This window comes from Vanellus vanellus (genome assembly GCF_965231255.1).
Source record: "Vanellus vanellus genome assembly, chromosome: 3".
NCBI classification, from domain to species: domain Eukaryota; kingdom Metazoa; phylum Chordata; class Aves; order Charadriiformes; family Charadriidae; genus Vanellus; species Vanellus vanellus.
Genome location: NC_138907.1, coordinates 95307943 through 95331857, shown reverse-complemented (window position 1 = coordinate 95331857; position 23915 = coordinate 95307943). Strand labels below are relative to the sequence as shown.

Here is a 23915-nt window from a genome sequence, read left to right as displayed (position 1 = left end):
AAGTAAATATTGTATTACGAACTTTTGATGCACTTTGCCCAGCCACTATAGATTTCCAACTGTTTTACAAATCTACTAACCTATCTGGCCAGTTAACCAGCTAAAAATTATGCACGGACAACAATAAAGTTAGGTAAGAGCTGCACTGAATTCAGAGACAACAGTACTTTCTTACCTTTTTCATTATTCTAATTGTTGCTGTTATTTTTTATGATCAAGAAAAGTAACAAATTCGCCCCGTTAAGGTAACAGTAATTGTATACTATAAAACAGAACGGTACTTTTAATAATGTATTGAAGGTGAATATAAGGGCAATAGAAGACAATAAATTGTTTTTAAAATTTAACTCTGAGGTTTATACAGCCTAATCCAGATTTGAATAATATCCAGAAAATTGCCAATATGCATCCTTGACTGAATAGTCTCAAAGAATCTTTCAACAAAAATTTGGTCTGTGAATCGATTGCCATCTTATGTCCTTTCTGATATGTAGTGGCCTAAGATTTACTCATGTTAGACATATCATAAGGCTTTATCCTTGTTTTCAGACAGCTTGCTGAATCATGTTTTAATTAATTGTTGAGAAAGTTTCAGCTTAAAATGGGAAAGAAATGTTAAGTGTTTCTTGTTAAATGAAAGAAGTTAATATGAGATAGTCCAAGCTACAAAGTTAAGATACATGGTTAGTTTAATACACCGGTTTAGAATACTAGTCCTAGCTGTCCATCCTGTCGATCTGTATACAATTATTGACTAATAGCAGAAATGGTGGAAGAACATGTGTACCTACACCATAGACCATGGGTTGTCACATTCCATTTCTTAGGTCACACCCACTTTGGTAATATCTGCTCGTAACCCAGGATTGACCTGGTGGACAACCATTCCTTTATTCCAACTCTGCAACATCACAGTGACCTCTGGTAGAGATGCCAGTAGTGATGACCACTAAACCTGTACAAGAAGGGTCAGACCTTCTCTGTTAAATCCCTCGGGGCTTTACAAACACTGCAGTTTCCAGGCAGGGAGTTGTTTCATCTGTCTGCAACACAGCTGGGTTTGTAATGTTGATCTGTTGTGCCTCGGTCCAAGCCTTAACAGGAATCAAAATGTCCTATCAGGACAGACTATTCTTGAAGCTACAAAAGGCTGCTGGTCCTTCTGCTAATAGCACCGCAGCTGTGTCCTGGTAGGGTATGTGGAAAATTGTTAGAACTTGGTTATTAAGTCTTAAGCATTAAATGGTCACGATTCCCATTCGGCAGCCGCTGTCTGCCTTTATATTTCTCCCTTGTTCATTGGGTAGAGCTGGATAATAAACATTTCCCGTTCTAAAATCTCATGTACTGTAAGTGATGATATTAGATAGTTGTCGTGTAACATCTCAGAGTGCTGCTGTGCTGGCTGATGTAGATCTCCTAGTTTTTTTTAATTAGCTTATTAATAGCATTTAATTACTGTTAGAGTTTGAAGCTGATACATGACTTCCAAAAGACTACCACATTCAAAAACGCCAGATGCTAATAAATTTCTAATTAAGTTTGTGATACTATATATCACTATTTTAGCAAGCTTTTCATGTTTAATTGCTGAAGAGGTTAAAGTCTCTGAAGGTTTAAGTAAGGCATCACTAAGAGAAATAAAAAGCAAGTTTTATATCAACCTAATCCTTTACAGCAGCTTGTATACTTTAATTAAAAACCTCTATAAATGGAATTTAGATTACTTTAATTACAAGCAAAAAATCTGAGTTGTACTAGTATTGTCATGAGTTCATGGACTGTATTAGCAAAAGTGTAAATTCAAAAATTTGTCCCCCAGATAGCTGTCAGAGTAGTTGAGAAAAACAGATATGGAGAAATCTACTCATACAGCTATTAAATGTGCTAGAATATTATGCTTTTATTTTACGTTCTGGTCAGTCTTGGCTTACCTTTACCTGTCTTTTTATTTCTGGCATGTTTTTGTGGTGTTCTCTGTTTTCTGTTCCACCACATTCAAGAAGTTCTGTTAGGCACTATAAAACTTTACCACCCAAGATGCCTTTACTAGAAAATGGTATTCATTGGAACCTATACAGGTAAGAAGTGTTTAGAGTCCCCTTTAAGTAGTTAGTTCCTTTTTAAAAAAAATAAATAGTCTTGCCTTCTTTAAAAAAACTAAAAATGTTTCATACAGTTTTTATAACTGAGATAAGGGATGTAAACCTAAAATAACTTTATATTACTGTTTAAATTAACCCCTATGTTACAAAAAAACCCGAACCGAACAACTTCGTATTAGGTAGAGTTGTCCTCACTTTTAAAATTATATGTTGCACGTTTTTCTTTGTTACATACTTTTGTTTGTGTATAAGATTTTGGTTACATGTCAAATTTATTTTCATTTATTTCGTTGTTTAAATAATTTTAATTTACAAAGCTCAACTCTTCCTGCATGCGCTAAGACCAAATCCGTGATTAGACAGGATATTTCACTCCTTCGTGATTGCCTTAATTCACGAATACCGAAATTTGGAGATGATCTGCTGGTTAGGTAAGACACTGAGGATTAATCCCCCCTCCTGTTTGGTATCTAATATGGATTTGCAGAATAAACGAGCTTCACTGTAAAGTGATTTCACGTAATATATAGTGTATCACATCCTTTTGTGTTGGCTTAAGATTTACTGCTGTTAATAAGGTTTGGTATTTCTCATTCCACTTTCTTACAAGTGGATGTTGTTCTGTCTCATTCAGTTTTAAACATTTCGACGATCTTAGCAAAAAATTTCTAGCAGTCTTTTGTTTGCTTTTATTTTCTAAAAAAATATTGGCACTGTCATCCAGTCAGCTTTTTTACGTTTTCCTTAATTAAACCATTGTGATTCTACATTTTCTGTAAAGAGAGCATTATTTTATGAGTTAATATCTAACATTGTATTCCTTTCTTTGTTTTCTTTTTCTTTCTCTTCTACCATTGGATGCAATGCACTGGCACTAGTGAACTACAGCCCTCCCTTGACAGGGCTAGGAGTGCTAGTACCAACTGCTTGAGACCAGATACTAGTTTGCATTCACCAGAACGAGAAAGGTATAAAATAAAAACTTATGAATTTCTTGTCATCTGTGCTGGTGATCTTTATCAGTTTCGTTTTTCTTCATACGAGTACTCCACGTTCTTGTACATTCATGTCTGCTTTGGTATTTGTAGACATTTTTGCTCCTGTATTCATGTATGTCACGTAAAGTGTGTGTTGGAGTTAATAACCGCTTCTGGCTTCTTTCCTTGTTTTAGTTCAAGCTGATGTCATTGTTTACAAAAGTCCTCAGTATGCTGATAATAGCATTGCAGTGTTAAGTATTTTGACAAAGTACCACTTGGCTGTTAATCTTCATCATCATTTGCTAAACAGTATTACATTTGTTTCTTGCCTGTTCTGTGGACTGCTAATAAGGCGGTGCCATAATTTATAAATTATGACAAAACTCTCATATTCCAAACTAGAACTGTAGTTTGTATAGTGATGAATTTTCTGCAAAACAGCCAAACTTCATTGCACTTTTAATCGAATCTGCTGCATCTGCTTTTGCAATTACAAGGCACATTACTACATTAAGTTTTTTTCACTCTGGGACATTATATTAAGGCTCACATAAGTCTCAAAAAGACATGTTTGCAATTTAAATGAAATATTGTTGTGTCGCATACCTTGTGCAGGCACTTTGTGGATACTTCCTGAATTTTTAATATTACAACAGCTTGGTTTAAAATCTTAGGTGAACCAAATAATACCGGTGTGTTTGACAGATGGGATTGTTCCACAAGGGAATTTTTCATCACCAGCTGTGTTTTTGGCTAAGAATTGTACCACTTTAGAGTGAGATTTTTAGCTTCACTAAAGGCAACGATAGGCTCCCATTGAGTGAGAATATGGTGGAATTACAGTTTCATCTGTGCAATACATATTTAATTAGCGTGGCAGTTAATAATGCAAACTTGCTTTGTCAGTCAACCCACAGTGTGGTGGTTATAACAGTTGCATCGTTTGCATTATTGTGGGAGAAGACCTGTGAAGAAAGGCAATAAGAATGTACTTTTCCCTTTGAGATGAGGCTTCTCCTAAGTTTTTTTGTGAATTTCCCTTTCCCTCCACTTCCTGCTGCTCCTTGATTCGACCTTTGCTCTTCTCAAGTTGTGCACTTGTTGCAGAGTGACTAATGTTCTGCTGAGATATCTCAGATGGATCTACACTAGTTCATTCCTATTTAAGATTTAGCTCAAGATACCATAGATAATATATATATGGTTATTAAAACACAGAAAAAAAAAAGGCAGAAATAAGGCCACTCAGAATGAGATACGGGATATCATTGTAGATTTAAAAAAAATAAATTGTAGCATCATATTAATAACTGTGTTGATATATACAGCTGTATTAATCTACAAGCAGCTATTTAATGTAATAATGTACAGACATGAGCAGTATGTTTTGTACTTTTATTTCGAGATGCCACCCATCAAGATGAATATTCAATGAAACGGTAACTGGAAATTGTAATCTAGTTAAAACATTATTCTCAAAACTACACCTATCACTGATGTTAACCAGTTCTATTATGTCTTTATAATTCATGTCCAGTAAACTCTGACCAATAGGCACTGCACAAAATCTGCAGCATTTTTCATGAGCTCCTCGCAAAGAAAAGTGTTTAGGTTATGTTAAGTGCCTCTGCTGCTACTATACATGTGATTTTGCCAAATCATCCGTGGGCCTCATCCAGAAAAATTGTCCATCACTCTGAAACGTTTACTTCTTTGCTTTTAGAAGTCCTAAACAGGTGCTTTTGACTTGGGATCCTTCATGGGGGTGCAGAAAAGCGCTTTTTTAGGAATTTCATCTTCAAATTTTCCATGATGCTTTTGTTGAAAATATTAAGATCTGTGTGGCTCTGATAGAAGATTTAGGACATACTTCTTTTTAATTTTTTCTTCTGACATAGATGATGTTTTTCCAGTACAGCCCACTTTTTGGAGGAAGGTGTTATATTTATTGTATAAAACCCACCAAATTAATCTTTTTGGGGGGGGGAAGCTAATTTTAGAAGATTTAATTCTCCACCGTTGAATGTATCTGCTTACACTTTAACGTGAGGTTAGTGATCAGTTGCCTGTAATGATAGAGGAGTCTTTAGTTTGAAGAACACACAGAATTAAGTTCAAGATATGTAGAAAGCATTTTGTTTCTGTGCTGGATAAGACGAGAATAAGGGACGCAAAATACAGTAAGACAGGTTCATCTTAAACAGTAGGAAAGATTTTTGGAAAGCAAGTATAATGAAACAACAGTAATAGATGATATGGAATATGTTGTCTTGACTTCGTTACTGGAGACCATCTAAGAAAAGATTAGACAAACATATGTCAGGTGTAGAGTTGGTTCTTCCTGTAGCAAAGAGAAACACTATGTGGTTTTGTGAAGTCCAATCTATACAGCACCACTTTATTATCATTATATTTGAGGGACCTACGTTGAAGGTATTGTTAGTTGTTTTTATGGTGTTTCCTCTCGTCCCACCCAACGGAATTGTAGATTTTTTTTTTAAATTTAGACTTTTAGTCCTCAAAATATAAAAATAGGTTTCTAAGAGCATGTATATTTTCTTCAACAAAATTATGAATATACTCACCTATGGAAAATTATTTCTGCTTATTCCCCCTGACCTTTTGTCTCAGAGGGTATAAATTAGATTGTATTTCAGATCAAGAGTTGAAATGGTCCACTTGAGCTTTTTTTTTAACAAAATGGTATTGGCTGTGTGTAACTGATGGACAGTAGAGCCCTGTTTCTCTGTGTCAATGATTTGTTGGAATTGGTTTTGATCCTTATACTCTTCACAGCATAATTCACAACATTTGGAATGGTTGGAGTAGTTACTGTTTTTTAAGATGCTGCTTTGCTGGTAATTTTTTCATACTTTCAGCAGTATATATGAATTCGGGATATATAAGTCTTATTAGTTGCACTAAAGAAAAAACGAAACAAAAACAAAAAGACATTCCTTTTCTCCTGCGCTAAGCTTCATCATTTGGGCAAGGGAAGCCTGTATAATTTGACTGGCAGACTGACCTTGCCCTGGCACGGGCTTACCAAAGTTTTTTGGTAAATGGAATGTTTTGGTACAGAACTTAATCCTTGATATATTTCTCTTTGGCACAGTATACACTAGGTACTCAAAAATATCCAGCCCCTACTAATACATCTCTATAGTTGCACCATGCCTGCCTTTTTTTTTTTTCCTCTTTTTTTTTTTTTTAACCCCTCCTATTTATTCCAAGCTGGTTTTTTTTTGTTTTTTGGTGTGTTTTTTTTTTTTCAAAATTATTGTGTTAAAATTCCTGTGATAATCTGCAAGGTGTACGTTAGTTTATAATATAGCCATAAATATCCTCTAATGCCATTGAAAATGTTTTTGCTGCTACTCCTTCCTTTACTATGATTTCTTATTGTCCTTTTAACTGTGTCTCAAAATTTCTGCTTTTTTTTCCTTGTAAATTTGATACCATTTCTTTAGAACAGAGAAATTTGTTTGTGACCCTCCAGCCTCCAGTCAGGAAAGCATACAGGCATGAGATTTAAGTGCGGTATCTCAACAGATTCATCAGTGGTTTTTCATCATAATAGCACTTTCCCCGGATCAATTTAAGATTGCACCCAGTGACAGTTGCTTCATAAGATTTAGCGTGGCTTTTATTTGCCTTCTAAGTTTCTTATGTTGCAAGCAATTGTTGGGCGTATTAGCATTCAGCACACGAGCAGTTGTACGGATTGGTACTGCTTGTAGGCTTTGGTCCGGAGAGGTTACTTAGTAGAGATCTGAGCAAATAAAACAGAGGAGCACAGCCCCAGGATTAGTTCGTGTACAACAGGGTTAGCATATTTGCAAAATGCAGCCCAGTAGCTGTGTTAGATCTGTTCTGAGGTGCTTCGCTGCAGTAGGACACAAAACATTTCAAAAAATATCTTCAGGATGTTTGCTATCAGCTGGTTACTACCACCTAAAGAAGATACAAAGCTAACTACTCCTAAATAGGTAACAGAGAAGTTGGAGCTGTCACTTGATCCAGTTAAGACCTGTCCTGATTTTATGTTGATTTTTCTAATTTTTTTTTTAGTAAGTCTGAAGATTTAAGTGTTTATATTGCATGCCTTTAGCAGTTATGTTGAATATCACCATTTACATTTAAAATAATGTAAAGTAAAATACCTGTTTGCAGTAGGTATGCAGCGTATTGTGTTTCCAGTTCTTTTCAACCACGTAAAGGAATAGGTTATTGCATGTTTGTCTGCGTTGTACTGTGCCTCATGGTCATTCAGCATTCAGTGAAAGAGAGCATGGTCTCAAAATTCACACTGCATGACCTAGTTAATTCTGTCAAATGCTGTTTAATATTTGTAGTGGATATCAGCATATTAAGGGCTTTGACTGAGTGCACTGATGCATTAACATTTTATTTAACTCTTGCTTTGGAGAGAAAAAGAAACTAACTACTAACAACCTATTTCCTCTTGAAACCTCTGAAAGATCTACCTAACTGTTCAAGTGATGCTAATCTCCTTGAAACCTTTGTTATTTGCATGTTCCATAAATCAAACCCTTTTCCTTATTACGTGGACTGGAAGGATGCCTCAGAAAGTGAAATATTAGATAGCTGTGCAGAGTTTATGTAAACATTTTGCTGTTTGTAAATTAATTTTGATTTTGTAGATTGTTATACATACACTTGTACTATTACAACCACATAACATCCCAACAAAATAAACACCAGACTACATTGTAGTAGGTATAATTCTAAATTAAATGAGCTTTTTCAAGAAAAAAAAAATCATGTGAGGCACCAGTTTTCATTCACAATTAAGATCCTTTTTGTTAAATTTATATAGCATAATCTGAAAAAAAACAAACCACCCCAGTACTTGTACACAAATGTGTGTAGCTTAGTTGTAGCTAATTAATTTACCTTTACTCTATAGTTGTGTTCCAGAAAAGAGTCACTTTATGCCTTAGAAATTTTATTATAATTCATAGTTCTGCATTTTAACTGAGAATGCATTTTTCAGTGCAAAGAACTAGGAGAGATGGGCTTAACAAAATACCAGCCAGTAGTCAACAGAAGATGACCATCCTATGGTCTTTGAAAAGCTCTTCTAGTTTGGAATTACGACTTTCTATGTGAATGACAAGGTTTTGAATAGTCTAGCATTTGAAAATATCTGAAAACTTATATAAAAATATTTGAAAACACTATGTAAAAGATTTATATCGGTTTAAATTCTGCATCTTTGGGCATACATTCTCTTTGTTTCAGCTGTAATGTTTCTGCAGTAAGCAGCCATAAGAATAGTATACTTGGGAATTATAAAACTGCTAGAAAAAATAATTAAATGACACGCTCTCATTACTTTTTGGGGTATTTTTCCAGTCCCAAATCCCATATATTTAATTTTATCACAAACTAAATATCCTATTTTTTTCCTGTTTTATTGAACGGGCAAACAGGGGTAGATGGTCCCCCTCCCTAGAGAGGAGACGACCTACTAGTCCCAGGATTCATATCCAGCATGCATCTCCGGAGGATGACAGGTACTAGTCAACTCCTCCCAGTTGAAAAGTGGCTTACTGCATCTTGCACTCTCAGAAGAGTATACTGAAATTTAAAAGTATGCATATATGTAGAGAGAGATTTACAATCTCTAGAAGCCCAAAATAAAACAGCAGCTTAGGTATCATCTCTGCATTTTGTTGAAGTGTTATAAAGCACCTAGGAATTAATGTCTTTTCAAGTTTTCTGTTTGCCTGAATGGTCACAAGCCATAAAATGAGATGTCTGATACAACAGAACATCATTTGCGTTAATGTTCTTTATTCTGTTTTTACCTGCTTCTGTAAATGTCGGTGTTGTTTTCACTGTGGTGCTTTATAATATGATAAATATTTGTTGTAGAACCTATTCTTGTCTAGGTGTTTGGTTTTATTGGTTTTTTTTCCTTTTATTAACAAGCTGTTCCTAAGGGGGGAAAAAACCTCACAAACTGATATATTGGAAGTCTTGGTAACACTTGCTAGTTGATATATGTAAAAATTGGCACTGTTCGTAAATTCTGTCCAAATCAGGATGGTCTCTGTGGACCAGGTTTTCCTAACAAGGTAGGTTTGGGTTAAAAACATCAGTGCTTTAAATAAATTTTTGTGCTGAATACCATCTATGATAAATAGAAGAAATTTTGGTTTTTTCATGTAATGAACTTTCTACTCAAATAAGTTTTGATGTTCCATTGCTTTGGCAGTAGTAATTTTTTTGAATTTTTTTTTTTTTTTTCAGATAGATCTGGGGATTTTTTTAAGCAGACATCATAATCTCTGTTGAGATGAAAATTCAAAATTTTCCCTTAAAGTTTTTTGTGTTACAGTAAGTGACAGGATGCAGATGGGTCATGTAAATAATCCATACATGTGTAAACTCTTAAAAAGTTGCACTCAAAACTGTAAGACTGGTATATGGATGAAACTCAGTTACTATAGTGCTAGCGCTTACCTTCTGCTAAAGTCTATCCGCAGTACTTATATTTGTACTGTAATTTGTCTTGTTTGCTTGATACTAGATGTATTACAAAAATATAAGGTGGGAAGAGTGTAATTGTGTTTGGATAGCATTTCTTTTTTTAATTTGAGTAAGACAGCATTATGAATTGTAAAATTAAGTTTCTGAAATATTATTTCAAAATTGTCCCCCCTTACAGGTACTGCATTTCTAGAAATTTTTCCAATGCATCCTGTTGATGTGACAGCTATTAATAGTTTACAGATCTACTTTGTATCTTTTAGGCATTTTAAAGTAATTTCACTTCCCATTTTTCAAGTCAATGGAAAGACTGTCTTTGACTGTAGTGGGCCAGGCTTGATAAAATCTTGTTGTCATTGAACTGATTAGAATTAAATCATAATCATATCACATATCAGTGAAATGAGGTTTTCTTCTAAATACCGTCATTCTTAATGCAGAATATTAAGCCTTTCGATGTCAGCTGAAGTTCTGTGGAGAAAGACTGAAATCATCTAATACAAGTTAGCAAACATGTTACAGTAAAGCATATAGAATCTATTATGGGAAAGAATTTGAGTTGGAGAAACAGCAGTCTAATTTTCTTAGTGAAATGAGTGCTTTCTTGTGCTTGGAAATCTTGAATGTAATCTGGTCACCAAATCCCAGTGATAGAGTCAGTGATGAACCTAGAAAGAGTTTACGCTAACCTCAGTTCTGGTGACTGATACTTGAAAAGTCATGGCAGTCAGGTAAAGTCCCCGGTGACTGGAAAAAGGGAAACTTTGCAGCCATTTGTTCAAAAGGTTAGAAAGGAGCCCTGGGGACTAATGACCTGTCAGCTTCACCTCTGTGCCCAGAAGATCGTGGAACAGATCCTCCTAGAAGCTATGCTAAGTCACATGGAGGAGAGGGAGGTGATCTGAGACAGCCAGCATGGCTTCACCAAGGGCAAGTCCTGCCTGACCAACCTTGTGGCCTTCTGTGAAGGAGTGACTACATCAGTGGACAAGGGAAGAGCTATGGATGTTGTCTGTCTGGACTTCTGTAAGGCCTTTGACACGGTCCCTCACACATCTTTCTCTAAACTGGAGAGTGACGGATTTGATGGGTGGACTTTTTGGTGGATGAGGAATTGGTTGGATGGTCACATCCAGAGGGGAGTGGTCAATGGCTCAATGTCCAGATGGAGATCAGTGGCAAGTGATGTCCCTCAGGGGTCTGTATTGGGACCAGTACTGTTTAATATCTTCACCAATGACATAGACAGTGAGATCGAGTGCACTCTCAGCAAGTTTGCAGATGACACCAAGCTGAGTGGTGTGGTACACACATGTGAGGGATGGGATCCCATCCAGAGGGACCTGGACAAGCTCGAGAATTGGGCCCGTGTGGACCTCATGAGGTTCAACAATGCCAAGTGCAGGGTCCTGCATGTGGGTTGGGGCAACTCTCAGTATCAATACAGGCTGAGGGATGAAGGGATTGAGAGCAGTCCTGCCGAGAAGGACTTGGGGGTACTGGTGGATGAAAAGCTGCACATGAGCTGGCAACATGCACTCACATCCCAGAAGGTCAATTGTATGCTGGATTGCATCAAAAGAAGCATAGCCAGCAGGTTGAGGGAGTTGATTCTGCCCCTCTATTCTGCTCTGGAGAGACCCCACCTGGAGTACTGCGTCCAGGTGAGGAGCCCTCAGCACAGGATAGACATGGACCTGTTAGAACAGGTCCAGAAGAGGGCCACAAAAATGATGAGAGGGCTGGAGCACTTCTCCTATCAAGACAGGCTGAAATAGTTGGGGTTGTTCAGCATGGAGAAGAAGAGGCTCCGGGAAGACCTTATAGCAGCCTTTCAGTACTTAAAGGGGGTCTACAAGAAAGAAGGGGACAAACTTTTTAGCAGGGTCTGTAGCAATAGGACAAGGGGTTAATGGTTTTAAACTAAAAGAGGGTAGATTTAGACTACAGATAAGGAAGAAAGATTTTACAATAAGGGTGGTGAGACACTGGCATAGGTTGACCAGAAAGGTCGTAGGTGCCCCATTCCTGGAAACACTCAAGGTCAGGTTGGACGGGGGCTCTGAGCAACCTGATCTAGTTGATGTCCCTTCTCATTGCAGGGGATTGGACTAGATGACCTTTAATGGTCCCTTCCAGCCCAAACTATTCTATGATTTTATGATTCAGTGACTGACTGCAGCTTCCCAGTTCCAGAATCTTTCTCCCAGTTAAGAGAAGTTCAGAGAACGTTAGGATCTTTGCATTGCATGCCCGATACAAAATAATAGCCCACCTTGTCTGTAGAGAGACTATCAGGGAGGGAATCAAAGGTGCTTTACTTTTGTTTTCTGGTCTTTAAGTTTACATTCATTCTGATTATTTCCCATAGCTTTGGCAGTTGGCCAACACCATTCAGTTCTATAATTTATGTCATCTTAAGATCTGCTTGTATCAATTTGACAACTGATGCAGTGGGTGTCGGGGAATAAGTGATGGATGAGCAAGGATAACTAACGAGTTGCTTATCCCTGCTTTCAAGTTGTATATTCACAGATTAATTGACTTTGACAGATGTCACCTTACTCTTCATTTAAGTACATTGCAGATTTATCTTAAAAATTGGCCCAATTTACATATAGGGTGCAATCAAGAAGATCGTGGAACAGATCTGTACAGAATGTATTTCTGAATACAGAATGTATTTCTGAATACATTTCTTAAACATATTACATGCATTATTTCAAATTTTGATCGTTTAAATTCAGGTTTTGCACATTATATTTATTGATAATGGTTCATAACACAAATTTTAGTAAAGGTCTTTGCAAGATTGTTGTTATTCTGGAATTTGTTCACTTGCCATGTCAGAAGCAGTGACTCCTTTATGTACCTTGACAAAATGAAGACATGGGTTATATGTTATTTCAGTGTTAAGAAATAAGTGTTTGGTTAGTATCATGTATTTCTTTAAGACATTGTAAAGAATAGTTTCTTAATTTGAATTTGATACCTTCATTGCTGGGAGGTTTTGGGGGTTTTATATTAGAAATTAGAATTAGAAAGCCTGTCTAAAGTGAAAGAAATTGTGAAATCGTAAGTGATGATAAAAACAAGGAGAGTGAAAGTTGAGCATGTAATGGTAGGTGGGAGTTTTATTCAGACTGTTCTTTTTGAGAAGTCCACATATAATTTCAGCATATAACCAAGACTGGATAAAATAAGCCTTTTAAAAAATTAATTCACAGATACTTTCAGTTAAGAGAAGTAGCTTTTGAGGGTCATGCATGCATCTGTAAGAATGCTTGTCCGAGAGTCATCCTGAAGCCAGACGTAGAGTAAGTACCCTTCGGGTACTTTCATGAAAACAACTTGAGGTGTGCTGTACACTGCCAGCGACAGACCGATCCCGTGTTTCCCGCAACGCTATGCGACTTGATCAGGGAGGCAGTTTTGCAAGACACGAATTGAAGTGATAAGAATGAGCGTGAGGAGCTACCAAGCCTTCAGAGTAGTTGTGACCTCCCAGCTCACATCCCATGTAGATCCAGCCTTTAAGAAATCTTGAGGAAAAATCAGGAAATATTGAACATGACAGTCTCGATGGCTTTAAGGCTACATAAATGAACAGACTCACTGCAAACCTCTGAGGTCTCTTGCACAAGTCAGTAATAAATCATTTTCAATGTTAGACACTGAATTTTATAGAAATGCTGGTTTTGTCACTTTAGGAATAGTAATTTTTACTTTTTATAGGAATATTATTGTATTTCTGTGAGTAGATTTTGTTTACACTCGACAAATATTTTGAGGCACGTGGGTCTTTGGAACGTGAACTGTGAATAGCTTTTCTGTATAGAAATTAATGTATAATGCTTGTCTGTATACATAACAAGGCCTTACTCATCAGTGATTTGCTGTGACAGTTGGTAGATTTATGACCATAAAGAGAAATTTTATCATTTCCTCACCTTAATGGACTTATACAGGCAAGTTTATTACATGCTCTAGATTATTAGTCGACTGACATTTTTCTGAGTTTTCTCATTAAAAGCCAGATTTGATATTTGAAAAAAACCTTACATTGATACCTGATCATGAAAAAACATTTTTTTACCATATATTCCATAAAAAAGCTAATAATAAACCAACAAGCTAATATTTATGCCAAATTGAGAGCTGTGAACAAATTCTTAGGTTATTAAACAGCTTCAGCAGAATTGAAAATAATATAGAAATTCAGCAATATTCTGAACTTTATTTGATTTAAAAAAAAAAAAATGCTGACTCAGTTATTCTACTTGGCTATCGAATTGTTGTTAATTATTACTGTTGCAGACTGGCTGACAACCAAATATGAAGTTTTCATAAAAATACACAAAATTATAGCATTTACTTGCATTTTCAGGAGAATTTCATGATACTATGACAAAACATGCGTTTTTCAAACTCCTAAGGGAAGATGTTCTGTACAGGTTTATATATTAATCTAATGAACAATACCATCTATAAATTCTCGGGAAGGAGAATGGCAACTGTTAAGCCACAGTGCTGCCATGCAGCATGTGAGTATAAAGTTTTTAAAAATATTGTTGTGGCTTTCATTCTTTACTTTATTGCATCTAAGATTGTTGGTATTATGTCTAAAAATTTTAGCATTTCCTTAAAGTGTGTGGATCAAATCAATGGAAGGGGAAATGAGAAATATAGCCTTTCTTGGCAGATAGAGCCTTAATGCTTTTGGTTTATATATTTGACTGCATGTCTCCACCTTCACCGCATGTGACCATCTCTCTGTTTCTGCTCATTCTGTCCAAATTCACATCCATGTTTCCAAATTTTGTGAAGAACAAGGACGCTGGAGTCTTGCATTCCAAAACAGGACAGTGTAGACCACCTAAGTGCTAAACCTGGAGCAGCACAGAGGTATCCTTATTTACTCAAATCATAGTTCCAAGTAAACAAGGTATTGGTTACAGTATATTCTTCATATGGTCTGCATAATACTTTCACATAATTAGGTTTTTTTTTTCTCTTATTATGTATAAGAACATATGTGCATGTATTGTTCATAGATAATCCCCTATAAAGTACATTTAAGAGGTAAATTTGAGTATGACGTGAGTGTTCTTACCCCCAGTGCACTCTTCGTACATTGTATACGGTCATGAAAGGATGCCTACCTTAATAATAAATAAATGTGTACCTGCCAATGCCCACAGTGTGCTCAAGATGAGCCAGGACTGCGAGTGCTGTAGTAGGCTGTTCAGCTATATGGAATTGTATACAGCATCGCCTTAGCAAGAAGAAGGAAACAGAAAGGGAATCGTTATTTTAAACTTAGTTCTAAGGTGTGCTGCTCCCAAGGACAGCACAGGGAGCAGCGAAATAAGTATATTCAGCTCACTAGTGCTATATATTTTGTCACTTTTCACAGGAAAGCATGTCCTACTCTCAGTTTTGCCATCCTACAAAGAGTAGTCACTATGTGCTTTTTCTCCATTGCGCGCAATGTCACAGTCTAAGCAAGTGACATAAGGAGTAAGAGGAAAATAAGCCCCACAACCAACCAAGCAGAAAATGAAGAGGGTGACGTTATTTGAGTCATAATGCTGCTGCATTCAGTGGATCTAAACACGACTTTAAATACTTTGCTAACCTTAGGTTTTAAATAAAGCCGTAGCATTTAATATGTGTTTCCCTGTGTATCCACCTTGTGCTTGTCCTGGTAAAGAAAAAAGTTAAAAAGTACTGAGAATATTCAACATATAAATCTGGAGAAAATGGTTCGAGGACAAAGGGGATTTTAATTTTTAATCTGAAATATTATTTTTTGCTAAGAAAATATATTCTTTTACAACCCGTAATTGTCCTCTGCTCATGCAGAAAGCTTTTTATACTTCACTGCAGTATTTTCTTTGTTGTGGAGCATACTGTGTCACAGTATGAAGCACATCAAATATTGCAGTGGGTAGAAATAATGAAAATCCACTGTGATTACATTCTTTGGGTATAATTTGGTGTTACAGCTGTTTAGGTATCTTCCAGTTTAGACGCTGGATTGCTATTTATAACCAAAAAGGTTTAAAAGGAAAGTATATTTTCTAAATTCTTATTTTTATCTATTTGTTTTGCCCACAGTAATTATTTCATAGCTTAATATATAACTGATTATATTGTTGCAAATTCCTACATATTTCTTGCACCAGTGTAAGATGCAAGTTAGGATTTGTCAACATTTCTGTTCTATCAATGAATAATCATCACTCCCTGGTTTTGACCATTCCTGAAATACTGTATGCCCTTTTTATTCTAAAAAAGTCGATATATATCGATGATTATCAGAGGTTTAAAATTCTAAATCCTAATTTGTAAATGCTCATATTACTATGGATAAAAAAGAAGATTTTGGAATACTCAAGACTTGCAGAGATTTTCATAGTATATTTATAGTCCTGGGTCATAATGGTGAAAGATGCTTTACCTTCCTTCTTACATTTATTGACTTATATTACTGTTCATTGTTCTTATTTACTGTCAAAGTAAATGCTTAGATTGTCAGAGGTAACTAATGCCTCACTATCCAAATGTCAGATGTATCCTATAAAAGATTTATGTAAGAAAGGAGCGAGGGAATGAAATAAACGCCTAACTTATTTATATTGACTGGAAAAAAGAAAAGAATTGCTTTAAACTGTTTCTAAAAAAGCTTTAACAAGTTTTAATACAATGAGATTTTTTAATATGACAGCATTATTTAAATCTGATACGATGCAGTATTTGTTTTGCTTTTGAAATTTGGATTTGAAAGTAATTTTTAAAGTTTACGTTTGAATAGTTGTTCCTGGTCCTTTCGGCAACATTTTTTTCCTGCTGCCTACTCTGCACTTGTTTTTCATGCTGTTGAGAGATGACTAAAAGGCCTATGAAGAGGCATCGTTTCTACTCAAATACAGACTGTGAAGTGGGAACTAGCTGCAGGTTCAGTCAGGATTAATGTTATCTTATCTCCCCTGTTTTGGTACCTCATAACTTTCATACCATCAGCCTCAGTCAAACCTAATCAGCGCAGCGTGTCGTAAACCTCGAGTTCACCAGCCTGTTCATGACGACAGTTGTCACTTTTTCATCCGTCAACCATTTCTGTTATTACCTTTATAATACATTAATAAATAATCTTCACATTTCTGTATTCTTTTTCTTCTTTGTTTATTTCTTTTCTGACATGTCATTTCACAGGCAGTCCAGAAAAGTGGAAAGATATAGCAGCCAAAAACAAACTAGAAAAGGCTCCGCAGCTGAAACAGAAAGGTAGGATTGCTGATCGATGAGTAAACATCTCATATAATCAATCTCATTCCAGTTTTTGGAATATACTTCTAATACGACTTTTAAAGTAGAACATCTGTGATGGTACCAAAAGCTATGTTGTCATAATTTACGGTATTTTTTACTTTGTATTTATATTATTAGCACTGCTTACCATGTTCCATACATATGGAATTTTCCTGGCATTCTCCATCATTGCAGATAAACTCAATGGTAAAGACTAGCAGTCCATCTGTTTTATGAGCCAAAATATGAGACACGTTGCCACTATCTTGATCTCTCTAAGATGAAATTTGGAAATGTGTAGCATATTTCATTATTATGGGACTAAACCTTTTCTGTGCTTTACTACTGATTTTTTTTTTCAAAAAAAATCTCATCTGTTTTACAATAGCTTTGAGGATGAAGGAAGTATATCAACAGATTAATAATTCAAATTAATTCCACTTTATAATATAAAAATGTTAAGTTACACATTTAAATATGTATAGAAAATTTTATAATCTGTCATTACATAAAGTTAATACAAACAATGGGACTTTACCCTTGGTATTAATTGAATTTTCCTGTACTTGTATTATTATTGTAACTTTTAGCTTTGATGCAATAGTAGTATATGGTTATGTATTCAAATTCTTAAGTAAAAGTGAAAAAAATAAAGATATATACTAAATCATAAGTGTATATAAATGCAATAAGTGCAATAAGTTTTAAACCTTGTGTATTGGCAGAAGTAAGAGCAGTGAGGAGAGGTGACATCCTGCCTTTTTTCAGCAACAGGTTTATGTTATCCTGATTAGCAGCCGAGGAATGTACATCTGTGTAGACTGAAAAACTATGAACAACACAGACACATTTTTATTTTCAATGAAAATGCACACTATGTAGCAAAACTTGAGAGCTTTTATTTTTACTGCTTCAAGTCCCAGATTATCGTTCCTGATCCAAAAGCAATGGTTCTGTTGTCACAACAGCCCAGTTGCTATTTTCAGTTTAGACCAGAGAAATTACCTAAACGATGGCTGAAATCCTTCCTGTGGTTAAACCAGGGACAGTTTTGCCATTGAGATCACTAAAGCCATTTTTCCCCCCTGTTTTTTTCTAACTTTTGAAGAGTAAGGGGAACCACTGAGACTGAGGTCCCAGCGTCTCACAGTTCTTGATAACCATTCAGACTGTACGGTTAGAAAGCTTGGCACAAAGCTGAGAAGGAAGATAAGGTGGGAAAGAGATATGAAGTAATTGGGAGGGGAAAAAATGGGAACACAAACATAACTAGAAAGTATGACAACAGAAAGGATAAGGAAGAAAAAGAAAATGTATGAGACTGGTGGCAAAAGGGCAGAGCAGAGAGTGAGAGACACTGGTAGAGCACAAAAGGAAATACCACAACACTTGCAATTGGACAATCGGTGTATCTGTGTATGCGTTTACCTTCCAAACCTGCTATTTCAGTGTGTGAACTGGGGACATCTTTCTTCTACAGACATTAAGATCACTGCATAGATCAAAACCATATACCTCAATAAATCCTGTTTACGCTAATTACTGTTTTACACTGATCTCGGTATACGCGAGGTGTAAATCGTAATCTTGAAATACTTAAAATTTCAGATATTGCAGGTGATATAGGAACTGATTTGCAGGGACTGTGATTATGGGGTGTTACGCTGAATATATCAGTAGCGAACGGGCTCCATCTCTAAGGATAATCATGTAGTTATATTTATGAAGAGGAGGCCTTTTTGAGGCTTGGGCAATGTGTTTCTCTGCTTGAAATGACCAGCCCAGGTCTGACATTTTGAGATTTTTTTTTTCCCTGGACATTTCAAAGCTTCTCATAGTTATAATGTTTTTTCCCTGGACATTTCAAAGTTTCTCATACTTATAATGTAGATTGATTGAAGATTTATTCATGTATATGAGAAAACATGAGTCTGGAGGTCAGTGTGAAATATTGCTGCAGTGCCTATATACAGAATTTCTGTGGGATTTAATGGATTGAAAGTTGATACTTTAGTTGTTGCTGTGCTGAGATAAATTTGGCATTGTTACATCCCCAGGTAACGATTCTAGTCACTACCTAGTGCTAGTGTTTGGAGCAGGGAGGAGGATGTTGTTGGGTTTGGGGTTTGGGTTGGGTTTTGGTTTTGTTTTTTTGGGGGGGGGTTGTTTTTTTTTAAGGCAGTGTGAAATTGCTTTTCACAGGTGATTTGGAAAAATAATAATAAAAAAATAATTAAATCTGGTGGGGTTTTTTGCCCCTGAAGTTAAACAAAGTTACCAAAAGTATGAGTCCCCATAGCTACATTTTTACATTCCCAAAGCGAAAAGCCAGCTCTTATTTCTAATGATCTTAAGAGCGATGAACCCAGTGCAACAAGAGCATGAGGAAACACGGATTGTGCTGCTTCTCTTTACATCTCCATGGCACATGGTGTAGGTTTCTGTTTCCATAAAATGATTCACTGCTATTAGATATGAGATACAAATGTCTAAATAAGTCTGAGTGCTGTAGTTTAGTATTTTGTCATAGATACAATGTTGCATTAGTGCCAGAAAGTTTTGATAATAGGACAGGCAATTAATTTTCTTGTCAAATGGCAAATATAACTCAAGACTATTTCTTCCTCAAAAATTCATTTCTGTCTTAGATTTGGTCTTTATTTAGCAATTTGCATATCTTGTCTACTATTAGCTAAGGGAATTATTGGAATAAGATATCAGCATGGTATCAGCTTCTCTGTAAAGCCTTTCAACATGCTATTTAAGATTAAGTTCTCTATGTATCATGATAACTTAGGAAATGTACATAAAAGGGAAAATGCAAAGCTTTTCAGGTTAGTTTACAGAGCCTAAGGGTTCTCTTAATTCAATGAGATAAGCCTTCAAGGTAGGATTCAGTAAATTCTTCTGAAGGAAGAAAACTCATTACATGAAAATTAAACATTTTCTGTGTTTGTATGAATGAGCAAAACTGTGGTAAAAATTGGTTCATCCCAATCCTAAAATGTTTTCTTTCAGCCCTAGCTGATTGCCCCAGAAATGCCAAATTTGAGGTTACCTGTTATATATGTTATGGTACATATGCGTCGACTCCTCCTGGACGCTGTGCCAGGGGTGTGCTAGATTGGCAATGCTCTCTTATTCTTTGTTTTTCTTTATAGTTCCATAAGTGGCAGCATGTTTTATTTAGTACGTGCCACTGAAGCATTCATCTGAAAAGAAAGGAATTTGAGTTTTCTTGTGTGCAGGCAGAGCTGAACGCCGTAGGATTCCCCTATAGACCATTGCCAATAGAATTAATAGCTTTGCTGCTTGCCGCGTTACCTTCCTCGGTGAGGAACCAGGAGATGAGATACCCGCGTACATGCTTGTTGCACCCTCATTGCTCACCAGGTATCATTTCTCTCCCAAATTCCTCTTCTCTCCATACTTCTTGTCTCACTTCTGTCTCATTTCCTCAGTCAGACACTAGCTTTTGTCTCCCATGCTTGTTCCTTTTTGTCTCTTTCTCCTGATCCGCCATTTGCAGACTTCTTCCTTTCAGCAACTGATCCTTCTTCTAGGCCCGCAAGTCCTTAACTCCGGTCCAGTTTTTCTCCCGTTCCCTTTTAGATCTTTCATTTGCACCCCAAGTAGCATATTCATCTCAATGTAATACCCCGGGTCACACAAGTCTTAAGCCTAATTTGTCTTCATTTTAGTTAAGCAGATCCTCTATCTTTCTCTTGTGGAAGGGGACAGGTGTGTAAAATGGGTATCACTCAAAGAGCAGGAGGTAAGTTTCTGAGTCTCAGATAAAGTGTCTGTTGTGTAATGGCAGGACAGACTCTCTTGGTGCTTCACTGGGCTCTCAGGTAAATTCTAGGATATTTAGCCTCTAAAATGAGAAAAATCAGAACTGAGAACATGATGATTTTGTTAGATTGGAGCATCCGTTCATAGTGAAGGCCAGCAAGCACTTTCTGGCACAGAGTGGGATCCATATTTACCTTTGGGATGTTATGATGTTAAAACATCTGATAAAACAGGTACTTAAAAGCTGGTTGCCTGTAATAGTTGGCATGGATTACATTTACAGTCAGCACAAAGAAACAGGCATTTTTAGAATTCAGCTCATCTTGTTATTGTAAGCATCTTTTAGAAGCAGGGGAATCAGTCTCTGCAAGATTGTTAAGGTTATCACCAGGGCAAGCCAGGAGTTCAAGTAAAAAAGCGTTAGGGTTTAAGAGAGAGAATATAGCAAGGGCAACAGAATCCTGGTTTTGTTGGGTTGTGACTGGACTTCCACGTGAACTGTTAACTGATGAAATGGCTTTGAAACCAAACCTCTTTTTTATCCTTGGTAGGCGTCTGCATGTTATACATAACTTTTTTAGGATGACTTTTCAGTGTATGATAGTCATATGAACTAAACAGTCACTTGGTTACTTTGACTGTATCTTGTGGAAAAGTTGTGCTGGGTGTGTGGAGGTGTGAAGGGAGACTTCGTAAGCAACAGCAGATACATTAGTACCATGTACAGAATGCTGCACTGTTGGGAAACCAAGGAAGAGTAATAAAACACAGTGAGAATACTTCGTCACTCTCCAAACTTGAAATGTTTCAGGTGATCATATACTGGCAGTGTATGCAATTATTAAACTACTAATAATTATGCTTTATTAAAATTTAAATTATATTTTCATTAGAGTTCCTCCAGAACTCCGTTTCTGTTTTAGGGCTTACAGCAAAAATACGTAAATATATTCCTTATTTCAAACTCCTAAGGAAACCAAGGGAATTACATATGTGCTTACATATTGTCCTTTTTTAGGACACTAATTGAAATCCAGTTAATATTTTTAATAAAGATAAAAAGTATGTTTTAGAAACAGAAACGCTTTGTGGTAAAACTAGGCGTTCATAGCCTACTCTGTGCTGGTACTTATGGCATACATGTTGTTAGCTTGTGTTTGCTGTGTTTAGGATGCCGCTAGAGTTTTTCACCACAATTAGGGTTACGTGTATGCAGCGGTGAGTGTTCTACAGTTCATCATTTTGAAAATGGATTTGCACTCAGAATTAATAACTTTGGTCTGAAATGTCAACCCTGGTCCTGCAGCCAGGATTTGCTATGTTCTTTGATGGAGGGGGGCATGGGAAGGTGTGCCTGGAGCTAACAACTGAACGGTTTCTTTTTGGCCCTGATGTTTTAGGGGTCTGCTACCATGTCTTTCTAGAAGGGGACTTCCAACCCCACGAACGACTGAACAGCCAGTCATTAGGGGAAAACATCACGCTCGCTCAAGGTCGAGTGAGCACTCTAGTATCAGACCCTTATGCTCTGTACATCACCTAGCGCCCGGAGGGTCGGCGCCACCTTCTCCACTTCTGACAAGGTTGCTATTACGTGTACAGCACAGCTTTCGTGTTCTGCCTCCCGGGTGTCAGTGTGGTGTTGTACTTTCCTGAGCATACATGGCGCGTTCACTCATTCTGGCACTGCAGATAATCCTCTCTTCATGGTATTTACACTTCTCCCATCTCCTTTATGCCACCTATCTTCACCATCCAGACAGTACTTCTTGCTGTTGAGCTTAAGTAGTTATGCAGTGTAAGAATAAAAAATTGGCTGTGTTTTGTCCTTCCATTGTTGTGTTTTGTTCTGTATCCATATGAAAATTATCAGTATTTTTCTTAAACACTGTGCGGCAAATCACATGCTTTTCACACAGCTAACTCTGATCTTACAGGCTAAGAGAAAGTCCGTTGATCTACGTAGTGTGACAGACAACAGTATATTGAACTTGCACAAAAGTGTTAATTAAAATCGCAAATTATCTATTTGCAACCTTAGTGTAGTAGATAAACAGTGCTTATCCACTGTAGTGAGTGTGATAGTGTAACTGGCAAGGGCATTTAATAGTAAGCTCTCCCTCTCAGCGGTCTGCTTCTTCTCATCTTTGTTTTACTTTCTTAAACTTTTTCCCCAGCTGTTAGAGGTGGCCCTACTTATTTTAAAAGCAAACTTACCAGTGTTCCGAAGGTGTTTGTTGTGTTACACTCAGATGCTGTATCTCTAAATAAGAAATCAAGTAGCCAAGGTACTCTGAAATAGTGCTAGCTAGAGTTCAGCCAAAGGGGTTCAGGATATTTATTTAGGTACATATGTTAAAAATCTTGTACATTCTTCGTGCGCGCACACACACACACAGAGCCCCCCCCCTCCCCCAGTATCAAGATTAAAGGTCTTTTTCCTTCTTTGAGTTCAGGGAAAAACAACGTGTTATCCCATGGGAATAGATACGTGCTGTCCCGTTCTCTGTGGCCTTGTGCAGTTATTGCATCAGCCCAAAGGGAATAAAAGAAATAATAAAATATAGAGGTGGCATTTTTTATTGCCCTTGTGCCAGTGCAGGAGAACATACATAAATTGTGAGTCATAATCATAAATGTTTCTTAGAAAACTGCTTTCTGTTCAGTGGTTTTTGACTAGTACTTTATTTTTTTAAAAAACAACAAAACAAAGTACTTCTTAGTTGAAGGTAGGTAGAGAACTTAAATGTGAGGCTTTACAAGTTACCTAGGTATCTAGAACTGAGTATGTGCATATGGCATACACCAAATGCAAACTTCTTCAAACCCACCTTCAGTATATGCAACTTAATATGTGTTTGAATGTCAGAATGTAAGAATTCTCTTCATTTGGGTTATTTTACTTTTATCTTAATTTCATTTGCAGAATACATCAACAAGGAAGTCCCACACAGTCTCCTCCTGCAGACACATCCTTCAGCAGTCGCAGGGGAAGACAGCTACCGCAAGTTCCAGTAAGAAGTGGCAGTATAGAGCAAGGTATCACATAATGAGCTTATGATAGCTCAAACTCTTTGATTTCTTACCTTCCTTTACTTAAAGTCTACTTGCATAACTATGTGTTCAATACTATAATTCTGCCAATAAAGCAATAGGAGAGATTGAAAGCCTGTTCGTAGTCTGGGAAATCCGGTAGAGTTTG

General features: G+C 36.6%; 1 protein-coding gene across 49 annotated transcripts in view; it reads left to right on the top strand.

Annotated features, from left to right (window-relative positions):
• The window catches only part of RIMS1 (regulating synaptic membrane exocytosis 1), a gene marked incomplete at both ends in the record, with an annotated part of 345938 nt that overhangs the window by 230094 nt on the left and 91929 nt on the right, over positions 1-23915 (top strand). For 8 of the 49 annotated variants that reach the window (XM_082481682.1, XM_082481680.1, XM_082481681.1 and 5 more), the window contains 2 exons: positions 2984-3073; positions 23640-23752. In XM_082481682.1, the coding sequence (XP_082337808.1) occupies positions 2984-3073; positions 23640-23752 (203 nt within the window). Of the gene's footprint in view, positions 1-2003; positions 2082-2422; positions 2537-2983; positions 3074-8541; positions 8626-14431; positions 14510-16822; positions 16895-22113; positions 22297-23639; positions 23753-23915 lie in introns of all 49 variants that reach the window. The other 41 variants (XM_082481671.1, XM_082481692.1, XM_082481668.1 and 38 more) reach the window with 13 other exon arrangements.